Source organism: Platalea leucorodia (assembly GCF_965183815.1).
Source record: "Platalea leucorodia genome assembly, chromosome: 8".
NCBI classification, from domain to species: Eukaryota; Metazoa; Chordata; class Aves; order Pelecaniformes; family Threskiornithidae; genus Platalea; species Platalea leucorodia.
This window is the reverse complement of record NC_138830.1, coordinates 19,142,571-19,167,628: the sequence shown is the minus strand read 5'-3', so window position 1 is coordinate 19,167,628 and position 25,058 is coordinate 19,142,571. Positions and strand designations below refer to the sequence as shown.

Genomic DNA, 25,058 nt, shown 5'->3' with positions numbered 1-25,058 from the left:
AGCTTGACTCAAAATTTTTAGTTCTATTAATACATTATCTTTTAATGACTCCATGTTGGTTATCTCTTTTCAAATATATTTTTTCTTGTGTCTTTGATGAAACAGTATTTTCACACTCATGTATCTGTCCCGAGTTTCTCTTTAAAATAATTAAGCTGATTAGGTTTTTTTTCCAATTTTTTTAAATCTTTGCCTGCTTTCCTTAGTAATTGACTATTTGCTTTCAAATAGCTTTCATATATTTGTTATGCCGTTACTTCTGGCTCTTTAGCACTCCGAATTTTACCAATTTTTAGTGCACTCTAGCCTTTGAAGATCTGGTACTTTCCTTTCTATGGCATAAATTAGAAGCCCTTGCAGCTCTGTATGAATTATATAGTGTGAGCAGTTCTAGCTGATGGCATTCAGGGTAGCCAAGATGAGCTGACTGTGAAAGCTGCAGAAAAGCCTTGCAATACTAGGTGAAAGGACAATAAAAGGTAGATAAAATTCAGCGGGGATCATTACAAATCTATGCATCTGGAATAAAGCAAACCTAAGTTTGTATAAATAGTGATGGGATTCTAGCTGGCTATTACTACTCTGGTTAACATATTGCAGATATAATGGATAGTTCTGCTGAAATAAAATAACAGCAAAAAGCCCTGAACATTATGAATTCATAGAAAATAATTGAAAGTAGGAAACACAATAGTGCCGTGCTGCCATACAAGCTCACAGCGAACTGCTCCCTCACAGGAGGCCTCGGTTGCGCAGCCGGGGTGGGAGGAGGACATGGCTGGGCAGCCGAGGCGCAGGCCTGCGCAGCCATGTCCTCGTCCCGCCCCAGCTGCGCAGCCACCTGGGCCGGCAGCCAGCCCTCCACACCGGCCCTCCCTGCCGCTCCGGCTGTGTGGATGACAACAGCCGGGCCGAGGGGCTCGAAGAGGCACCGCCATGCCTGACGCAGCCGCCTCGGCCCGCGGCCACGCCAGCCCTTCAGCCGCGACGGGAGGCTGCAACCCGGCGGCCCTTCCCGCCCGACGGGCGCGCATGCGCGCAGGCGCTGTTTGGGCGTTGCTATGGCAGCGGGCCGGAGGCCGGGGCCGGCGGCGGCGGAGGATGAGGCTGAGGCGGCTGCTGCTGCGCTACTACCCGCCGGGTGCGGAGCGGGGCGCGGGAAGGCCGCGCCGGTTCCCGGCCCTGTCAGGGGCTGTGCCGGCACGGCGGGGCCGGGGCCGGGGCCGGGGCCGGGGCCGGGGCCGGGGCCGGGCGTAGGGACGGCCGCTGGGCGTGTGGCGGGCGCCTCCGCAGGGAGGCCCGGGGGTCTCCTGTAGCGGAGGTCTCCCTCACCTCGGCCGTGGGCTAGGGCGGCAGTCAGCGGGCGATCGCGCTCCCGCAGCTGGGCTGGCTTCAGGTGCGGGTGTTTCGGCACTGCGGTTGGGTCCGAGGCTGCCCGCTGGAAGCAGCTCATTGCCGGCTGGAGCTGTAATTGATGATTTATCATTGCGAAATCGAGGCAGTCTTATTCGCATCACAGTAAGGAGTTTAAAAAGTCAAAAGTGGCAGTAGTTGGCACCAAAAAATGTATATGTGTTATCAAAAGGCCTGTTTAGCTAAAAGTGGCCACATTTCTTATTTTTCCTTTCTTTGTTTTGTGACTTTTCTGAGCAGAACCATGCTTAGAAAAGCTATTCTGCTAAGCGGTCTTTGTCATTTCTTATGAACTTAGCCAGGAGACTTAATGGGTTTTCAGAAGTGAAACAAGACGGAGATGGCCAGCTCAGGAAATATTGTAATAACGGATCTTTCTTTCAAATTAAATATTTTTCTTACAGACTTGATAAAATGCAAAATGACATAAAAATTAATCTAAATTATCCTTTCCCACAGAAAACCAAGGAACAGCAGAACTCTTTAACAACTGTTTCAAAACAGGAAGCAATGCGGTTAAACATTTTAATACTTCACCTCAGGTGCAGGGGTGCCAGAGCATACCTAGAAATGGAAAGTGTGTTATGATTTTCTATACATTACTGCACACAGGCCTTTGCAAACACTGAAATAAATATAACAGGTTTTGTAAAGCCTGTTTTCCAGGCTTCTTGGAACACCAAACTACAGCAAGTATCTTCAGGACAGCTTCTTTGAAAATAGAGCTGATGAAATCATGCAAAAAGTTGTTGGGGAAAAAAGAGCTTGTTCATTTCCAGAATAGAAAATGGCTCATAAATACTACTGTTTAATATCTTTTATCATATAAACACATTGGAGTTGTTCATCACCCTGCTAACTCTCAGCAAGAACAGCCAACTTCCTTCTAGTTTCAAGAACTTGGAAGCAGGTCTGCTGAAGTCAGTGGAGCAATAAAAGTGGAAGCATTGCAGTCTACAGTGCATGTTATGAAATCACTGACACCTAATTAAGACATTTTCATCACATTTTTTTTTTTAAAGGAATTATTCTGGAGTATGTGCAAGGTGGTGAGCCAAAGACCAGATCTATAGATCTACTTAATCTTAGACCTGAGTAAGTATGATATTATCTCAGATAACAGCACTCTCTGCTGTTTTATAGCATGCTCAGATACAACTCTATTTGATTGTTTTAAACATAATTGAGGTCAGCTATGTCTTTGTCCACTAAAATACACACACAGAAAAGAAAATAACATAGTCAAACTATTCTTCCACTATTTTAAATACAGAATCTTGCATTCTATCTGATTATTACCATCATGCTTTTCTGTTCAGAGGTGAAGCCTCTTTTTGTTCATAGAAGTATGATTATGAAGATGCCTGTACAAAGCCAGCAGAAATGTACGGTGCTTAACGTTGTAATGTTGTGATGAATGACAGTTCTTAGGTCCTGTAATAGTATTTCTGGTCTTCAGAATGTTTTAAAAAAGTGGGTCTAACTCAACCCCAGTTACATTGGTTTAAATGACCACTGTTGAAATCACTGAAAATAACAACTAATTATCAGTTCTGATCTCTCCTGTTAATTAATTAATCCTCATAACAACCTCAGGTAAGGTGGTGTAAGATAGGCAAGTAAGTGATTCCCTCCCATATGTTTGTGTGGAGAAACTGAGTATCTGCTTCTGTTGCAAGTAATGGAAGTTTTCTGGTTTCTTTTGTTGCGAAACTAATTGTAGTTGAGTCCTTTGAAAGAAGAAGTTAGAGTACATAATCTGGTTTTCTAGTCTCCTACAGATGATGAAAGAAATTGCAGGAGCTTGATATGTCTAAAAATCGGGGACTGGCCTAACTGAAGAATAAAAAATACAATGTATTTCAAAGTCAAGTTTAGATTTCAGTTTGATAGGATATCTTTCGGTAAGATAGAAGGCAAGACAAAGGTCACTTCATGAGGAAGCAAGTGAGACTTGCTTGAGACAATCCTCAATCACATCTAGCTCTGGTTTTCAGGCAGTTGGAAGGCACCAGTCTGAAACTCTCTTAAGTCTTCCTTGTGAGAAATAGGACAAATTAGTTGTAATGAGAATGTTGACTTGACAAGTTACTATGCTGAATTAGCTTTAATACTGCTACATATTATTTATGCACCAGTGCTTGAGAGGTTATTTGACTGGCTATTTTATGCATTCAGTGACAGAATATAATGGTATGTCACAGAATCAGGGGATCGTTTAGGTTGGAAGGGACATCTTGAGACCATCTAAAGCAGGGTCAGCTAGAGCAGGTTGACCAGGACCACATGTAGTTGAGTTCTGAATATCTCCCAGATGAGATGAGACTCTACAACCTCCCTGTGAGACCTATCCTGGTGTTTGACCACCCTTACAGCAAAAAAGTGAATTTTTGTATTCAGATTAAATTTCCCCTTTTTTTTTTTTTCCATTTGTGCTCCTTGATGCTTGTCCTCTCAGTGGGCAGTACTGAGAAAAGTCTTGCTCCCTCTGCTTCATTTCCTCTCGTCGGTTATTTGTACACATAAAAAATATGGAACGCTTCACGAATTTGCATGGCATATCTAGTGGATTTTTTCACAGAACTTTTTGGCTGGCGTCAAACACCATGGAAAGATTATCAGGATTTATGCGGCTCTCAAACTATTTTTTCTACTTTCCTCCAGCTAATGTCTTCCTCTTGGCACCCAAAAGAAAAATCAAAAGGAAAGCTGAGAGCTTTAATACAGTTTTGGTCATAGTAGTCAGCCTGCGTGCTCTACTCAGCCAGCTCTGGTCGGAAGAGCTTCAGAAAGAGGAAAAAAATGCCACCATTAAATAAAGCTGCCAAAATCCATGGAGTTTATTAGGCAGAAGGGCATGAAGTAATATGATTGTCTTAATATCGACATTGATATTGAAGAGTCCTTGTGTGTGGGCCAGAGTCAGTAGACAATGTAGGCTGCACATGCAAGATGAAAAATCCAAATTTATAAATTATTTATTTTTGTTTGCCTGGAAATGTCCAGCTCAGTACTCTGGATAAAACCTAACAAGTCACTTTATGAAAGAAATAAGTTGTCTGGTATTACTTAACAGGAGTATAAACACTGAGAGGATACTAATATATGGGGATGTTAGTGACTCCCATTTAGAGGACTGATATAGAAAATCCCCTTTAGACTGCAATAATACATACTGTTACATACTAACAGAAAGGCTAGGTTTTCTTGCTAGGACCAATTTTAAGTGTATGTTGGTGCTTCAACTGCTGGGTATTGTCAACCCTCAGTTTCTCATGGATGGCCACGAATCAGACTGCAGACCATGTTTTGGAAGTTATTATCATAACTAAGAGTTACAGGAACAGGTATAGATTTGTGAAGCCACAGACAGAGATAATTTTAACACTTTCCATATATAATTTATCTTGTTGCTACTTTGTGGGCAATTCATTGGGAATTTATGAAATTCCACCTTAATTTAGATATTTATTCCAAAATTTTAGATACATATCTCCCATGTCTGACCCTCTGTGGAAATCCTTTGAAAAGGTAAAGTTCTTGCCAAGCTAGAATTTTTAAAAGTTAAATCTTACTGAACAACTTTAGTAAGAGGGGGAAGTATAGAAACCAAGAAAGATTTATCCATATTTCTTTAAGCCTTTACAGAATGAGATAGGTGCATATCATTGAATTGCTTACTTCAGTTTCTCTGCAAGTAAATAATGTTCTTGCTTTTACAATCATAATTATTGCCAGAGGATGAAATCTGGTGGTTTGGGTTTTTGTGTTGTTGTTGTTTTTTCTCATAATTAGCACAGATGCCATAGCCTTAGTAGAAGAAATTAGAAAAGGAGAACCTCTCATCACAGCTTCATGCAAGGAACACGTCATACATTTAGTACGAAGATTGCAAGAGAAGCTGGGGGAAAAAGAGGATCACAAGTTCTATCTTTTTAAGGTCAGAGGCATCTTTAAAATAATTTGGGGGATTTTGGGGGGTTTCAGTTGTGATGTTGCGAGTATGTTTCTACTGTTGCATATTGTACCTGAGAGCAAAATTTAGACTTTATGACCAATTTCTTGGCTCTTTTCAATCACCTCTGCACTGTCTAGAGTGACTGAGTCTGGCCTGGTTATGTCTGCCAGGAATTCCCCCCAGAAGCTGGGAGGTATAACTGTTCCTAGATACTGTTTACGTAGGCTTATGTACAAGGGTGTGTTTTGGATGGAGAGGAATACTTCTCTTATTTGTCAAATAAGACTCTGTGGAACAACAATACCCATAGTCATGTTTAAACAAAACCTGTAAATAGACCCCAAGTAAATTAGCTGCAGGGAAAGACCAAAAATATTTTCATACCCTTGTCTACTTGTTCTTCATTTTGTGAAAATTGTGTTTATTTTAGGTATTCTGCTACATACAGTAATATTGATTGTCATTACTTTCTGCCATTACTATTATGTCTGAAAATTGATAATTTGATTTTCAGCTTATGGACAACACCTTGTAAATTTATTTTAAATGAGTAAGATTTTTAAGAATAATTATTAGAGAGACCTTTCAGGACTTCAAATCCAGGATTCAGTCTATCAGAAGAGAGTAGGTTTAATTGTATTTATTTGTGGAAATAAAAATAACATTGCTTCCAGAAATTGCATGTTGCAATCTGAAATAATAAAGTGTTGTATTTTTATTGTGTCAGCAGATGGCAATGTGTAGCTGTTAAAAATTGCTGGTCAGTGCTATGTTATTGATTGTTACCTTACATTTAGAGAGAAAAGGGAGAAATTTTGTGTTGGTTTGTTTGGCTAAAGAAAAATCTTACATGTTGCTAGATATAACTTGGGTTCTTTTGACCAACAGTACACATCTGGGTGAATTCTGCAAAGATGTGTGTATATAACCTTGAAAACAGAGCTATTTAATAAGGCACCTTAAATTTAAAAAGTTTCTGTTCTGTTTTAAGGTATGCTCTCAACTGAGATAATGCCTTGCTTTTCACAAGCTTTTAAAATTTCTTGTTCATCACAGAGACTGACAAATCATCAAGTGTTTGTTGAAATTTCAGTGTAAATAATATATTTGTTCTTTGTTGGGTATAGTGACACATTTGAGCTTCTGTATTTGCAAATACTAGAAGCAGGCAAATCCAATCAGTGCTGGCTTATTTACTTCACTCAAGAGTAGTTAGAAGTGTGTGAAAAGAACTTGGTTTATATTTGAGTTCCATTTAATGCTTGTAAATGAGTATCAGGTGCTTCTGAGATACTAATAAAATACAAGAGGTAGGTGGGAATGAGAATTTTTTTTTTCCAAACAATGTTCCATCTGTTTGCATTGTTTGGAAATGAATATTTTTTCCTGTTGCACTGGAGCATAATCTTAAATGAGTGCATAAACCCATCTTTTTGTTATTTCCAGCAATTGTGGTGATGGTGTTCTGTTAGGCACCCTGCAGAGAAACAAGCTTTTGTAACAATTTCTCAGGTTTTAAACTCTTACATAGCCATGGTATCCCGTAGTGATTTGCAGATTTTTATCGTAGAAACTGCTGTAGCAGATTTTGCAGAAGTGAGGTACATTTTTTTAATATTGCCTTAGGGTTTGATTGTTGTATCATTTGCACAAGCAATTCTTACTGGCTTAGTTCTGTGGATGAAGCAGCTGTAGCACTGGGCATTGGAAGAGCAGAATTAGTCCAGTGATCTGACATTGAATATAAACCCATCTTGTTTTCCTCCCTTTTTTTGGTAATTGTAAAATATGTTTATTATTCAGAGCTGCCTGCATGGAGCCCTAAAAATGTCATGGATCAAATTTTCATAAAGTTCCATAATTATTCATTCTCATATGCGGATATTTGTATACTGTGGCTGTTTTAAAAAAAGCAAAATACTTTTTGTCATTTCCACATCTTGACTGCCCATTCCTACTGCTGTAGCTGAAAGTACAACTTGTCTTACTTTCTCTAGAGGACAGAAATTGCTGTTTCTCTAACAAAATACCTGTTCCATTTCTTTCTCTCTCAGTCCTTCACTTGACTGTTGTTATTTCTCTTCCATTTTGATCAGTCCCTACTCTTCTGAGTAGATCATCTCTGGGCTCCTTTCATTTTCCTTTTGGAGACAGGCAGCTGAGAAAGCTAGAGATAAGAACAAAAAGTTGAGGCTGTGGTAATATGTCAGTGATTAAATGGCATTGCTCATAAATCATTTCTTCTTCATTCTTACACTACAGAGAAGACCTAGTGGACCACTGCTGTATTTTTAACATCCCTTTACTTCACTGTCAGCAATTGCTGTGACTTCCCAGGTTATGATTTTATTATGCTTTAGACTCAAGCGGAAGCCAGCTTGTAATAGGCGAAAGTTGTTCAAATGCAAACCCTGTTATAGAGTAGTCACCTTATTCAAACACAAACCAGATTATATTTTTTTTAGTCATTTTCAAGGTATCATGGCATGCTGACTTTCATTGGCAGTATCTGAAACCATTTTCACCTATGTTTAATAAACCTTAATGTGTATTATTATGGATATGAGATAATTTACATGAAACATATATACTGTCTGATTAAAGGACCTTAGAAGCAATGTTAGAAAAATAGTGACCTCCATAACCTAAACAATACAGGCAAACATCAAATTTGAAATTCCCTCTTTGAATTTTGTCTTGGTAAGTATCCTTGTTGTGGTTCTGCATGCCTTTTTTGTCATGACCTCATAGGACATAGATGTAGCTTATTTCTGTTCTTCCTGTTTTTTAAAACAAAATCGTAAACTAGCTGAAAGGATCCCATAAGCTAAAAGACTTAAAATACTCAATTCAGCTGGATCACTTGATTCACTATATAAGGTTTAATATTAGTTGGGATTTCTTTCATCAGTGATCTCACCAGCCATGGTCTCCCCACTCATTTGTTTTTGCCCTTTCAACTCTGGTCCAGGATTACCTTGCTGGTCTCAGAGAAGGTGGAGAAAAAGCAAGCATGGGGGAAAAGACAGTTCATTCAAGTAAAATATAAATTTGAAATCAATAGTATATAATATCTGCAGTGATAACCTGCTGAGGCATGGGGGACTTTTTAGTTAGGGATTAATGTATTACAGCTGTAACTGCTAATCTGACAAGAGGAGAAAATATTAAAATATTATCCTATTGAGTATTTTGAGCAATTGTTTGGGGTTTGGGTTTGCTTTTTTTTTTTTTTTTTAATTACTTCAAATGTTGTTTTCTTCTTCCCCCGCTTCTATTTCAGGTACTTAGAGCACATATATTGCCACTGACTAATGTAGCATTTAACAAATCTGGTTCCCGGTAAGTCATTTTCAAAGTCAAAACACATAATCACTAATTGAAGTTTTGTATTTGTAAATTAAATTGTAAGGGAATTTCAGTGCTCTTATCTTGCTGCAACAAGAATTTGGCTGTGCTGCTTATAAGCAGTTTCAAGCATGATTGGGGATTGGATTTCAGGCCTCTGGGGGAGAACCAATGGGAGATGCAAAAAAGTAGCAGGTGAGATTCAATTTATGTAATTTTTTTCTTCCAAGATGATAGTTTGTTGACAATTATCATATTTCAGAAAGAAGCACCTTTATGGCAATAAAGTGAATATTACTAAAAGCTAAATGAGTCCTTGACATAAATTCATTTGGGACTTTCACTGCAGTGGAATTTCGTGTTAATTCATTTCACTGTGGGCATATGCCTAATCATTTTTTCCTTCATGTCTTGAAAGCCGCAGCTTGCTTTTTAGTTGAAATACATTAAAGATTAGAAACAAGTTTTTTTTAATGAGTAATATTTAAATTAAAAAAGGAACCTCTGTGGTCATTAATCTATATTTTTGAAAGAAAGAAGAGATTTAGGGTCTGAGACAGTGCTAACTGAAATCTGTGGAAATAACTCATTTGACTGTGCACCAGGACCAGTAAGATATTTACCGTATTCAAAAACTAATTTCTCTTTGCTTTAGCTTTATCACTGGAAGCTATGACAGAACCTGCAAAGTATGGGATACTGCGTCAGGAGAAGAGCTACATACGTTGGAAGGACACAGAAATGTTGTCTATGCAATAGCTTTCAATAATCCCTATGGGTAAATATATTTTCTCTGAGATACATCATAATTGCTTATCATGTTATTTTGTGAATACAGAACTGTTACTCAAACTTTAACATAAAATAGACTATCTCAAATTGAAAGAGTTCAAATTCTGAATTTGCAAAGTTCAACTATAGCTAATGACCGTGGGACGACATTGCATATTATTTGTATAAGAGAGACATCCAAGCATGTTTTCTGCTATAATTTTTTAAAATGAAATTTAGAAATTCAAAACATAAATTTCATTAGGTATTCGGTGCCTTGAAAAATACATATATGAGTCAGTTTAATATATTGAAACACAGATTTATTTCAATAATATCTACATAATCAGATTGTGTTCTGAATGTTAATCGTTCTTTACTGCCTCCATGTAATTGTATATGATGTGAGATATAAGTACTTATGACAGCTTGTGTTGCTTCAATTAAGGAGAAAGAACATTTCTGTCATAATAAAAGTGGATTTCTCCATTTGGTGTTACACATTCATTATTATTTAGGACATGCTTTAGAAGTGTCAGAGCTGTTGAGTAATTTTTATAAAATCCACAGGGTGCCGCTGTACAAATGTCAAATATGAATCCATGCATCTTTTATTTCTGCAATAACTGTTTGCCCTAGGTTAGAATTGCCACCTGTTAGGTGAAGGGAATTACATGTTAGCTACTGAAGTTTCATTGTCATTTGCTTCCTGAGGAAGCTGTTGTGTGTCAGTAAACCATTTTGCTTCTTTGCAAAATAAGAGAAATTAATTCCTAGTTTTATGTTGAATCATATTACTTCTTTCACTGTCAGATGTCCTATTTATCAGTTAAGCAATAAACAGTTAACATCAGGAAATAAATGTTAAAGACTTTTTCTTACGCTATTTGGAGCATCGTCATTTCCTTCTAAATGAAAAGATTTTATCCAACCTAGAATCCACTATATCAATGATGTCTTATATTCTGATATTATTCTTTACTTTAAAAAAGCAGTTAATGCAACTCTTTTATGTACTTTGAAGAAACTAATGTATGACAAAAATCTGTGCGAAGATCAATAACTAGACTGTAACGTAAAAGTGGAAAAGCAATATATAGCAAGCAAAAATCTGATGAGAACATTGAGCTACTTTTAAATTAAAAGTTCAGTAAAAAAATAATGTTTTTTTTCCTGCTAATCTTTAGGTTTCAATAAGGTGTCCCTTGCTACATTTTCTGGGTAACTCACTTCAGTCTTGCTCTAACTGCAGATGGTCACAGTGCTTCCACTGACTTCAGTGGGAGTGGAATTTGACCTCTGAAATTTGGGTAAACTACTTATAAGAAGAGTTTATAACTGTTGATAAACAAACAGATGCTATCTGATTAAATGACCTAACTTTTAAATACATCTGGAAGTACAGCAGATAACCTAATCCCTAATGTAGGTTAGTTGTCAGCTATGAACACTTCTGTCCTAATAGATAGGCACAGTAGCTGTTTTAGAAACTAATTATGTCTGCTAATTTTTTCCTTTAATGTAATTTCTGTTTGTGAAATACTGCTCCAGGATCTTGTAGTGCGGCAGAATGCCCTAAAATGCACACAAGCTTCGACAACTGAGTATTGTTTCTGTGAGTTCTACTGTCTTTGAAGTCAGAAGGTTTTTTCTAAATAAAAATGACAGGGTTTTTTTCCATTTAGTGACAAGATTGCCACTGGATCGTTTGATAAAACCTGCAGACTGTGGAGTACAGAAACAGGAAAATGTTACCATACTTTCAGAGGACATAGTGCAGAAATAGTGAGTACTGATGGACGTTTCTTATTCCTTTATGCTTCCACACATCATCATTGATGGCTGTGGGTTCCAAGTCCCTGTGAGCTGACACTGGAAGGGGCAGCTATTCTGCAGCATCTATTCATACATTCAGACATTGTGAACATTTCTGCACTGCAAGAAAAGATAGTCTGACGGTTCTTAAGAAATAGAAAACATTGTATACAGTTTGAAAAGACATTTTTATTTTTAGTTTGTTCCTATTACCCTTGTTTCAAAAATGTTTTAAAATTTTTGAAAAATACCATAACAATCAGAATTTTTGATTTATTGCACATATTTATTCTTTGATTTATTTATATATCCAATTTTTTTCTAGAAATCTTGCATTGCCTCTCATATTTGCAGAACTAAATACACAAGAACATCATTGCTTGTATTGCTGTCTTTCATGCTGAGATCTGTACTTCACGTACAGGACCAATTGGAGCCATAGAAGAATGAATTTCTGAAATCTTCAGTCTGTTAACTGGGAATATGTGGGATGCTGAAATGTCAAAGATACGTGAAACGAAAACAGTTCAAGCTTAAAAATGGTTGGTTTCCTTTCCAATGCACCAGGAGCCCTATTAGCAACAGCAAATCATAGAATCACTTGGGTTGGAAAAGACCTTTAAGATCATCAAGTCCAACCGTTAACCTATCACTGCCAAGTCCACCACTAAACTGTGTCTCTAAGCACCACATCTACCCATCCTTTAAATACCTCCAGGAATGGGGACTCAACCACTTCCCTGGGCAGCCCGGTCCAATGCCTGACTACCCTTTCGGTGAAGAAATTTTTCCTAATATCCAACTTAGACCTCCTTCTGGCACAACTTGAGGCCATTTCTTCTCGTCCTATCACTTGTTACTAGGGAGAAGAGACCGACCCCCACCTCGCTACAACCTCCTTTCAGGTAGTTGTACAGAGAGATAAGGTCTCCCCTCAGCCTCCTCTTCTCCAGGCTAAACAACCCCAGCTCCCTCAGCCGCTCCTCCTAAGACTTGTGCCCCATACCCTTCACCAGCTTCGTTGCCCTTTTTTGGACACGCTTCAGCACCTCGATGTCCTTCTTGTAGTGAGGGGCCCAAACCTGAACACCGTATTTGAGGTGCAGCCTCGCCAGTGCCGAGTGCAGGGCCACGATCACTTCCCTAGCCCTGCTGGCCACACTATTCCTGATGCAAGCCAGGATGCTATTGGCCTCAATGCCTTGATGCACAGCACTCTGATTTAAAAGATCAGGGCAAGTCCACTTAAACTCTTAATTTCAATGCAGAATATATTTTTTAACAAAAACAGCTATGCAATCATTATTCAATAAAGAATTTCTGGAAATTTTTTTTTCTGGAAACAATTGAAATTTAATTTGTAGATTGTGAGGCCTATACCTTATTGAGACAGGCTGCAGTGATTTTGCTTCCACAAATCAGTTAGCTAAATATTTAAAGGCCTCTCGATTTCTTCTGACTTCTGTAGGGGTTAGATTAGACCCAAAGTGTTATGAGTTGTGCTAACCAGTAATTAGTAGAATATAATAGCCAGCAGAAAATGATGTGTTTCTCTGAATGAGACCTGTTTCTGAAAGGCCATTATTACATTGCTGGTAAGCGCATGTCCATAGGTATTCAGTATAAAAAAATAGAAAAAAGAAAAATAAATGGACATAGTGAAAATGCACCAGTGACATGAGCTACTGTTTTCCTTTTCACATGGTACCTCTTATTCTTTACTAGCAGAACAATCATATTGAGTAATTACAGAGAATGGGAAGATGACTATGTGATTTTTTTCAATGTGAAAAATGAATTAAGGAAGTTGTTGAGCTTTGTTCTTGCTTTTTCATAAATAAATATGTTGTGGGGACTCCCATGGCAAATGGCCTACATAATGACACGTGTTAAGATAAGAGTGTGAGTGTACAGAGTGTGTTTGTGGGTACACAAAACTGTCTGGAGGGTCTTTGCCCCAAACTGATCAAGTTAAAGAGGAAGCCTACCAAATGAGAATGTTAGGGAGTACTATCAGTAGGATTGAAGAGTAACTGGAGAATCCCAAAGAGAATTTTGAAATAAAGAAGTAGAAAAGCCCAAAAAGAAGTATAAAAGAATCAAAATAATTTATAACAGGGTGGGGGAGACATTAATCTGGAAGCAGCAGTTGCCAAAACCTGCTTTGGTGCTTCCAGAAGTCACCCTGGGCATCACAGTCTCTGCTTAGACCAGAGAGCGTAGCCTTCCTCTTGGAGACACCATGAGGAGTCTGCATCCGGCTAGTGGATTGTCAGTACGGGGTTCAAGAAAAAGGCCCCTTTGTCCCCCCCATAAGATGTGCATGAGTGAATTTGGATGCCTTCTCTCCGGTGTGCGGATCAGCAGATTGTAGGAAGCGGCGTGGGGTCAACTAAAGCTAGAGCACTCGTGTCTCCTAGGGGAGGTGTGTGCAAGTAAGGGAACACATAGCCCAGGAAAGGGAGGGGGGTGTGCTTGTAACCCACTCATCTTGTGAGAGGGGGTGAGTGTGCATGCAAGAGCGTGCAAGTGTGTGTGTGATTAAAACATCTTGGAGTTATAGGAGGAGGTTTAGAAATTTGTAGCTGTTTATTAAGATTGCATGAGTTTATCTATTGTATTACAGATACTGGTACTGAATATATAGTTCTCTGCCAGTTATGCACTGTTAATAAATTAACAAACTGCTTCAGTCTTGATTTTGATTAAAATTTTGTGAACTAAATAATTTCTCCCTGTGACACAAGATGAAGCACCTAAATAGTGAATTTTAATCCAGGCTCAGAAAATAATACAGGAAATCTTCCAGTAAGTCTTTTTGATACACTGCCATTGCAAAGCAGCCAATTAGTCCATTTGACTGGAGTAGTCATCCAGAGCTATGTGATAAGGATTTGTTGCTCTTCTAGTGAACTGTTGGAAGAACTCTGCAATTTTTCTGTATGCCATAAAATATTAAGTCAGTCTTTTGTCTTTTTCAAAAATATTAATTCTGACCTATTGTTTTTGAGAAAATGTATATAAATACTCTCTTTTCCCACTTCTTCCATATGTTTCTTGCTACAGGTGTGTTTATCATTTAATCTTCAGAGCACATTGGTGGCAACTGGAAGCATGGATACCACCGCCAAATTATGGGATATAGAGAAAGGAGAAGAAATAATCACTTTAAGTGTATGTTTGCCTTCCTTATATTTTTAAAGGTGTTCCTTGCTTGCTTAGTTTTCTAACTGAGATAAATAGCAGTATAACCGTTACAGCAGTTTCAAAACTTGCAGAGTTTCTGTTATCAGGGGGGTTCAACAGTGACTGCAGTTACGAAACAGATTAAGAAAACTTGAAGGGAATGGTAAAGCTATAGTGTTTTATAAGAAGTCCTATTTATCAAAAGACAGATTTTCTCATTTCAGTGACATTACTGGTATAGATCAGAATGTCTTCCATCGCTCATTAAAACGCACTGCTATACTGTAAATTATGGCCTCCTCTGCATTAACATGAAGTAACTCTGAGAACATTAACGTCAGACACTACATCTGTATGGATCTTCTTCCTGTAAACATCAGCAGAGGAAACCCATCCAATTACCTCTAGATTGTGATGTCTCTTTGCTCTACGTGCCTTGCCAGGTTTCCACAGGTTCAGATAGGCCTGTACTGTTTCAATGCATTTCTCTCGCATAAATCCTAAATAACAGGTAGTCCATAAGCTTCCTTTGCTGTATGTGACCTATAGAGTGGGGAAGACACTTTCTTCTCCTTGACTTTCTCTTCCTTAGAGCCCTGAGCAGACCAAAGAGCAGTGGAATGTGTGATCCTTTAGCTTATAAGTATGCCTATATTCATTTTTCCAAGCCTCTCCACCAACACCGCTGACAAGCTGTACTGTAGTTTACTGTAAATGAATCATCTGATTTCAGTATGTATTGGTGAACAAATGTGATTCTGTTTAAATCAAATATGAAAAATATGCACTGATGACATCACTGGACAATTGGTTACTGCTTAAGTGATGTGCTTGATTTTTTGCAGTTGTTGGGATTTTGACTATTCCACAGTCCAGTAGATCTTTCTGTCAAAATTGTGATATACTGGACAAGACAGTAAATAATATATTGAAGGGTTATAGAAGGATTATGCTGCTGAAAAAAAGCTACATATTGAATGACATTAATGGAAAAGTAATAATTTGCTTTCTCATGCTCCTTTTTTAAAATTCTCTCAGGGGCACTCAGCAGAAATTATTGCGTTGTCTTTCAACACCACTGGAGACAGGATTATCACTGGTTCCTTTGACCATACAGTAGCAGTGTGGGATGTTGGCACTGGCAGGTACTAAAGTACTAATAAATATCATTTTACATTGCATGTTGTAATGACAAATGAAAGAGACAATGTTGAGCTACAAATTACAGACCTTGTATTTTTGCTTCGTTTAGAGTATGCATTCCTTCATCTTATAATTTGTTACTCCTGTTCCCTTTGTTTTTTTGAAAAGGAATGCTGCTCACAAAATGCTTTTGTATATGTTTTTTGTTCCAAATTTCCATCTTATTAGCACTGAGGAGGCTGACAGAATGGACTGATCCTGTGTTTGTTGCTGATGAATTCTCCAAACAGGAAAATGTTTTATCAGCATGGAAACTTGTGGTTTGGAAAGTGTCTAGAGTTTCTAGATGGAACAGACTATTTAAGTACAAAGAAAGGATATGTTATATCATAGAAAATTAGTCCAGTCACATTGTCTTTATAAACCATAGAGGGTCTGCTTTCCTTCTCACAGTCCTTTATGTCAGTATAAATTTACGAAGAGGAGAAAATTTGGCCCCTCTGACTGCAGAGAATAAAATGTCTTGATTATGATGCCAACAAATAATAATGTACTAGCTAGATATGAACTTGTTTTATTATCATGACAAATCCACTTGTTTTTTCAACTGGAAACTCCGTATAAATAGAATAATAAAACGATTGCCCTGATTACTGACAAAGTAATTTATGAAGATAACGATTCTATTATGTTTTCAGAGGTCATGTCTTTTTTCTTTTTGTGAGAGCAAAGGCAATATCTCTGAAATTTATATATAAAAGGAAAGTCTGTGTATAGTGACATCTTGGGGTAATAAACAATGTGTGTATCTTCAAAATGAGAGTAATCATGATTTTAAAAAATAATGTACACATAGCACATCATTTAAGGCTTGATCCTGTAAGTTTTCAGCTTATTCAAGACCAGCAGTTTAATGTTTGGCATGTAAATACTTAGGACGCACTCATTCAGCAAATTGGACCTTTGGATTCAACTTCATTCAGCCTGGTGTTCTTGCAAGTATTTTTTTTATAAACCAGCTCCTTCTTCCAGCTTCTTGTCTGAGCCTGCAGTGAAGTAAAAGTCTTGGGATTTTCATGTTGCATTCTTTTTTTCTAAGAAATGAATGTGGACTTCACATCAGGGTCAATACCAGGAAGTGGAATACGAAAATTCTCATTTAAGTGCTGGCAGCTCTGGTAATTAGCTAGTGGGCAATATAATTGTGCCAGGGCCAGCATTCAGCCTTTTAGATGGCAGCTGGGCATGTATACATTTAGTAATAATGAAAAGTTGCAGTCAGAAAGACTGTGAGCAAATCATACTCTTCTGTATACAGGTTCAGGTAGATTTGCAAAAATCTTGTAGGTGAGGTTGTGCGTGCCCGTCTTTCACCGTATGAAATACATGAGAAACACTGCTTTCCAAATTTGAGTTTGAACTTGAAGTTTCTTTTAATTTTGCTGTCTGCCTCTGATGAGTGCCTGTGCTTCTTAGTTTTATTCTGGGTAGGTATCCAGAATTATCCTGAGGGAAGTTGATGTAGCAACAAGAAATCTCAAGAAAGTTCAAGATTTTCTTCATAAGATGTTAAAATAAAAAAAAAGGGGGGGACAACATGCTTTTGTAATACAGGTCTGTATTTCCTCAATAATTTCTCAATGTCAGATACAGTCAGCCAGCTATAGTTCAGTTGAAGGTGTCTTCAGAGCTTCATTTGACAAATTAACAGCCTGTAACTGGGATCAGGAGTGCGGGACTCCAGGATGCTAAGAGAGAGAGACAGTTTCTTCTTACTTGCAATTATGGTGCAAATATTGGAGCATCCATATATTAAATTTCATTGGAAACTAAAGGCTAAAGAAGTATTATCATGACTGAAGCCGATTTTTTTTTTTAAATAATTTAAATGGAAATTTTTTATGGCATTTCACAAGCCTGTTTTCTGGGTTGTTTCTAATAGATTGTGGTTTCTGTGAGATGTTCCACATGTTACTATTTATTCTGTTTATTGATCAGATATTTATGTTGAAGCTTGAAACCTGGACTGCCTTTTCAAAATTTGGAAATTAAAGCTTTTAAATTTTAAATTAAAACTTTTTTCACTATTAAATATTTTAGGTATTAGGTATTACAATAACAGCAGTCTTGATGGCCAAATAATATGTTCACAAAATTAAGAAGTTTTCCGCTGTTGTTTTCGGCTTGTTGATTTTTGTTTTTACTGTTAAAAAGTCTACACAATTACAACAGTGCAGGCCTCACATTGTTAGAAAGTAAAAGGAGTAATTCTACAAAATGACATGAGTATAATCAAGTTTTTGTTATCATAAACAAATAGAAAATTCAATTGCTCAGGAGATTTGCTTTGCTGTTCATTTAGGGTATATATTAATTTAGCTACCCTTATATATCTTATGCAATGAATAAAAAGATTTCAGTTACTTAAACTCATTTAGTTGATTTTCTAGTCGTTAGTTTATCCATTAGTTAAAACAGTTTTCTATTAATGATACAGTGATATTAGCATTGTGATAATAACCTAATTTACTAATCCTTTAATATATATATATCAATTAATCTTTTTTAGGGTTCATTGCTTTACAGGCCATTAATTCATAGGAACCGATAATGGCTAATTCTACCCTCTCTATTCAGCTAAAGCTGAAGAATTTAATGGAATTAATATTGTCAGTCTTTGTGCAGCAAGAAGTTCAGGATTAATGAGGATTAGAAATCATATTTCACTTTGGTTGTCCTTTGCCTGTTACTTGGGAACATGCTAACATTAAGTACCTGATTAAGTTCCATTTGACCTTCAGTGGATTTTATAAAAAGTTTAGATTATATGGAGTTTTAAAGATGTACAGTTTACAGTTCGTTGAAGTGGGATAATGGGAGAGTAATGCGGAAAAACTTGCTGTGTATGCTTTGTATGTAGATGAATACAAGAAAGCTGTCTCTGGCACTGGAAAGTCATCACATTTCACTAGAAATACATTCACTAAAACATTTTTGAAAGAGAAGGGAGGACTTTTCCATTTTATTCCTTACCGCCTCTTTGTCTCAACGATAAAAAATGGAATTGATGTAGTACTAGAATTGTAAATGAGCTGTACCACTCCATTTAATTGCTTTAATGGATAAAATGGTGAAGACTTGACACCTTAACTATACCATTTTATAAACTTACTTATAATTTATATGCGTATATCAAAATACACACTAAAAATGTAAACTCTCTTTTTTGTAGGATGTTACATACTTTAATAGGTCACCGAGGAGAGATTAGCAGTGCACAGTTCAACTGGGACTGTTCTCTCATTGTCACTGGATCAATGGACAAAACATGCATGGTAAGAAACTCGAGTATGTACTGAATACAGCTACTTGATATATAAAAATCTATCTTTTGTAAATGGAGGAGCATTATTTTAATGTAGTACATGTAATTCATTAAAGAATTTACAACTAAATGTAAAACCTATAAGCTTATTCATTTCAGTGAAGTCCAGTTAATAATATATATATATTTTAAGGCTCGTTTAATCGATACACTGAAATTAAAAAATATATAGGACTTCATTAAACTGACTAAACAGTGACTCTTTATTGAGTTATATCCAGGTTTCAGGTTAATACCTTCAGCCAGACATCAGAAAGGGCCTATACATGTTGCTTTATGGATCAACTAGATATCCAGCAAGTAAATTAGTCAAATTAAGCAAAAAAATTACCCCTATTTATCTATGCAGCTGTGGAATGCTATGACTGGGACACATATAGCAACTTTAACAGGTCACAGTGATGAAATATTGGATGTCTGCTTTGATTATGCTGGCCAGCGTATTGCAACTGCCTCTGCTGATGGTAAGTGGAGTGACTGGGACTGCTGTAAGAATTGCGATAGTAGCATAAACCAACTTTTTCCTTTGGTTTTGCTTTGAATGTAGCTTAATGAAAGTGGAGTATCATGACTCAAAACTATAGATCAAGCAGTGTTTGTTGCATTATAGAAAGTTTGGCGTTAACTTAAAAAGTTTTCCCCAGTGAAAATTTTTCTATTTTTCTCACTTTAATCAACTCAATATGTCTTTCCCCTTTAACTTCAAACTTGTAGGGAAATAATTCACTTGTGGCTGGAAATTAATTTTAAATGTTTAGGTAAGTAGCTTATGAGTGAAGTGTGATTTGGGCGGCTCAGATTTAGGCTTAAATGCAAAAGGTAGTTGGAATTTTAATGGTGGATTTGCTACTAGCTTTCCAAACACACAGCAAGAGAATACACAATAAAGAGGTGCTGAAAGAAGCAATTTTGTTTTGTTGTTGGTATGCAGCAGTTTTGCATGCTTATTATTTATTTAGGAATTGCAATAAGTATTTTTTTGTATTCACCTGCACAGTGTTGCGTTATAGCGCATAATGACAATACCATATTATTTTTACATACTTAAGTGTTTTGATTTACACTTTCAGAAACAGGATAACAGACTGGATGGGGGACACTGTTTGGATCTGATTTGCTGTAGTTGCTAAATTAAGACATAAGACAATGTAAAAAGTTTCCTGAAATGTAATCAATAGCTTCTTAAGTATAATTAATAACTTATTAAATAGAATGAATATCTGAAATATAATAAAAGCTTTCTGAATATATTGTACATGCATTCTGAAGTTACAGACTTCAGCCGTCTGTGTGCTATGTGGCCATTTGTATTCACATTTTAGAAGTTTTCCAGCAGAAACTATTAAGAAGTCAACCTTTTCCAACCAGATTACAGATCCTTTTTGACATACTTTATCCTTGGAGGAAATTGTGTTAAGATTGTCTTCTATTTCTTTTGAAATCAAACCTGAGGATGAGGCCCTTCCGACCTTATTATAATGTTCTTATTGAAATGCATGCTTAAGCATAACAATCACAAATGGCTTTTAATCTACTACAACAGGATCAGCAAGAGTCTATAATGCAGAAACAAAAAAGTGCATTGCAAAGCTAGAAGGGCATGGAGGTGAAATTTCGAAGGTAAGTTATTTGTGGTTTGCACCTTTTCTTGTTTGATTATGTGTGACATCCAATCCACCAGTTATTCCATGACGCAGGAATACTGTTAAAGAATGTGGTGGTAAAATTATTAATATTTAAGATTGAGAGGTCTGGCTAAGAAGTTATCTTTACTAAAAGAACATTCCTTTCAACTAAAAGCTATCAGTCAGTGATTGTTTCCAACTCCCCACTTCTGAGCTAAGATAATACTGGGTGTGCCACTCCTGTAAGCTCTAGCAAGAGCCATCTCTCCATACTGTCATGTTATTTACTACTTGATTCATTAGAATTGTGGCAGTTAGCAAGCTGCTTAAGAAATCCATCCCTCCCAGGGATGGATACCTGGCTTAGTTAACATTGAAATGATAGTTTTTCCTTACCTTTTTCCTTTTTCTGAAACAGTATATAGGTTGGGTCTCCGCAATCACTTGGCAGAGGGGAGCAGAGAAAGAAAAGCTGTCCAAATGTTCTCTCACTATGATCATAGCTAATAGAGCTTCTGTGTGACCTGTCCTAAATTGTACTTGTGTTATTACGCCCTTGGAGTCCCCAGATCCTCTGACAGAATAAGCACAATTTTTTAGTCTCTTGATGACATCTTAAGGCTATTGTCTCTGAGGCTTTTACCATCACCCTTATTCCTTACTTCTAGCAGATCTGCTCCTCTTTACTCTTTTTCATTTCTCTGCACACCCGATTTATGGAATGGAACAGAAAAAACATATTTCTGTGGCAAAAATACACGGAGAGTCTTATTTTCAAAAGTGCATAAGGGACTTGGAAGTACAAAGCTTGTTTCAAAAATCACTTGGTCATGAGGAGTGTGCTTATGTACTTTGCTGGAAGTCTTTTCTGGCTGAATTTTTAATGCCAAAGTTCAGTTCCAAATACATTTAGTTACTTCCAAAATTGTACGTATTTTTCAAACTTTGTTATTTAATGCTTGCAACTTTTCATTATTCTTTCAGGTAGTTTTCACTAGCTTCCAGGCTAGTATGCTAAGTCTGTGCTACTTTTGTTTGATGTATTTTGTAAATAAAATATTAATATTTTGAAACTAGGATGGTTCTTAGTGAACAAATCTCACATGCTTTCACTGTATAGATTTGGCTATTATCATCACTCCACTGGGAGAATATTAAGTTCAGAAGGGCTAGTCTTTCCTCACTTAATATACTCAGTGCAATATTTCACATTCAGTGTAGATACACTGAGGAATGCAGTCTGAATACGTGCTGACATGTGGGTGAGTTAGGGACAGCTTCCATCAGGGTCCGTAGTGCTGGCATGATTTCTTTGCTGGAAGTGAGAATCTACGCATCCGAGAGCATGTTGAAAAGTCAATCTACTTCTGCAGCTGCAAGATGTTCTGTGATCACTTGGGAAGTTTATTACTTGGAAATGTGATTTCTGGGGAATAGGTGTTTTGCCTTCAGTAATTAAGTAATTTTGCATTATATAATCAACCTGGTAGTGTCCAGTTAGTGCTATAAAAATATATGAGATTATCTGGAAATGCAAGCAATTTTGGCAATGCATGTTTAACAAGTATGAAGACATACTGAAAAATGAGTTGCCTGCAGTGGAAGTTTTGGTATTATAGAGATGTAAGTTGTTTAATGTAGAACTCTATAAAATACGTATAAATTCTACATTGGAATGATGATAACATTTAAATAAAGTTGTTACAGTTGTACAGCAATTGTGATTTGGGGGATAATGTTCTGAAGTCTTGATCCTATAGTAAGGTCGTTGTTTATAGACCTTTGCACATACACAAAATTTTCAGCCACAGAAGTTTGCCAGGGTGACTCTAGTGGAATACTATCCTGAATTTTAGCTGAAAAACTGAATGCAAGACTTGCTGGTTTCTGTTTTCACTTTTTAATCACTAGATATGCTTCTTTTTCTGGGCATATTGACTTGCTAAGTAATATAACTCTTTTCTATATTTTTTTAAAGATATGTTTCAACCCTAAAGGCAATCATATATTAACAGCCAGCTCTGATAAAACAGCTCGACTCTGGGATGCTGCTACTGGACACTGCCTTCAGATATTAGAGGGTCACACTGATGAGATATTTTCCTGCGCTTTCAATTACAAAGGCGATATAATCATTACAGGTAACTAATATATTCCAATTTTTTTTTATTTTTTGAGAAACATTTTAAATCCTGTTATGGTAAAAAAAATTAGAGTCTGAAAAGTGTCCTGGAGCCATATCCCAAATGCAGGTACTGGCAGTGACTTAAAATGTAGTCAAAAAAACCTAGAAACTCACTTTGGAACCGAGGCTCACAAATTTGTATAAAGGCATACCTTACCATCTGTCCTATGGGCCTATACTAGCCCCAGACCAGTGACTAAGCCATTTTCTCGCAATGTATTGCGGTGAGGGAGGTCTGGATGAGCAAAACACAAAGCTTTTTAGATGGGAGCACACCTTTTGTGTATTTGGCACTGCATTCTGTTCAGGTTTCGTTCACTTCAGATGAAATATCACAGGAGTGGGAAACATGAACAGAGTATTTGTGATCGCTTCGATCTTTTGAGTGAACTACCAAAATACGGGATGCAGGATGATCTCAGCTAAAAATATTGCTGTAGGTCCTGCTGTCTCTTCCTAGTCATGGACAGAAAAATATTTTTCTGGCTCCTAGGCATTCCAGGTACATTGTTGATGGAGGTGTTAACAAAAATGGATAATTTGTGCAATACAGCTAAATGATTGCCTCACAATGTGTTTTTATTACTAGGGAGCAAGGATAACACCTGTAGAATATGGCACTGACTGAAGACAAGGAAAGATCCAGTTTGGTATATGCCTACTTCATGAGTTTCATAGTCAATAAACTCAGTCTTTCAGATCTGTTTTCTTTTACCCTCTTTGTTCAGCTTTGCTGAAGTAGAGAAGTTACTTAGATTTTGATGGGTTTGACTTTGCTGATGTCTGGTAGATATGGAATCATAGAATCACAAAACAGTAGAAGTTGGAGGGGACCCCTGGAGATCGTCTAGTACAACACCCCTGCTCAAAGCAGCGTCAACTACGCAGGCTGCCCAGGACCACGTTCAGCTGGTTTTGAATATTTCCAAGGACGGAGACACCACAGTTTCTCTGGGCAACCTGCTCAGTGTTTGATCACTCTCACAGTAAAAAAAAGTTTTGTTTTTTTTCTTTTTATTTTTAAATGGAGTGTTTTCTTGTATTTCAATTTGTGCATGTTGGCTTTTCACTGGATACTGCCGAGAAGAGTCTTGCTCTGTTACTTCAGTCACCTGAGAGAAATCATGATTAGTGTGAATGAGTCCAGTAGGATGGCTCCATTTCTTTGTGTGTCATTTTTCCCCTGTAACCCTTTTAATAAAAAATAGCCTTATGATACTCTCAAGTGTGAAAGCGGTGTTGTTATGCACTTGCCCTGAGTAGTTTTGCATTAATTTTTTTTTGTTGTGTAATACAGTAGTGAGTTAAAATGCCAGTTTCACTACTTGTAATACAATGTCGCACTTGATATTTCTGGGGAAAACCAGCAACCATTTGTGAATTGTATTGCTATAAACTATTGCATGCATGCTGTAGTTAAACTCCCGCTCACCGCCCTTTCATACCTGCTCACATCTTTCCATTCATTCCATTCCTTTCTGCTCAGCCCTCATTCTTCTGCTTTCATCTGAAGTAAAAAAAATAACTGGGTGGTGACTCCAACTCTGAATCCTGGCCCAAAGATTATGGCCAAGGTGAAGAAACTCTACACACCAAAGATTTGGAGCTAAGGATCATGACATAAACTGAGAAGTGGATGAGAAACTCCTGCACATTATTTACCACCATAGGATGAACTCTAACCCAGGTTTACCTCTTGCCAGCAGTCGCCAACAGGCTTCACCTGTTCAGGGCTCTCCCCACCTCCTAGCAGAGCACCTGGAAGTGCAGTTGCTCTTTGCAGGGAAGTGGTGAAGGAGCAGAGCTGACTGGTGTCTTCCAGCAGCCTTGGAAGAAAGATGAAGAGGCACAGAGGGCAGGATTGAACAAAGGATGTGTGGTGCCTGGGAGGCAAAAGGAAGAAAGGAAGCGTGCAGCAGAGAATGAACTTGAAGGTATTTTGTTTATATTGTATATCTCCGGTTGTGGACTTGACTTCTAAATGTTGTTAAATTTCATAGGAAGTTGCTAATGCTGATGTGTTCTGACTATCTCTGAGTGCTTGCCAGCATCCTTGTGTGTAAATGAAGAAACAAAAGTGCCTGTCATCACTTGGCAAGTATCCTGGTTGTTTCAAGTAGTGTCGTGTTGTGGGAGAACTAAGCAGTGTGCTGCAGATCATTTAAAATTAAGCCTTTACCAGTAGGCAAAGTGTCTGATGTTAATGTTACAGTAATGCTTGGGGTGTTC

The 25,058-nt window shown here is 37.4% G+C and overlaps 1 protein-coding gene across 1 annotated transcript; it reads left to right on the top strand.

Annotated features, from left to right (window-relative positions):
- Positions 1–1,101: 1,101 nt before the first annotated feature.
- DAW1 (dynein assembly factor with WD repeats 1) lies at positions 1,102–23,453 on the top strand (the record flags this gene model as incomplete). Its single annotated transcript, XM_082319189.1, has 13 exons — positions 1,102–1,141; positions 2,436–2,508; positions 5,209–5,353; positions 8,655–8,713; positions 9,375–9,497; positions 11,176–11,275; positions 14,372–14,479; positions 15,530–15,636; positions 18,867–18,969; positions 19,369–19,483; positions 20,563–20,639; positions 22,623–22,785; positions 23,419–23,453. 13 exons carry the CDS (start codon positions 1,102–1,104, stop codon positions 23,451–23,453), a joined length of 1,248 nt encoding a protein of 415 aa, XP_082175315.1.
- Positions 23,454–25,058: the final 1,605 nt, after the last annotated feature.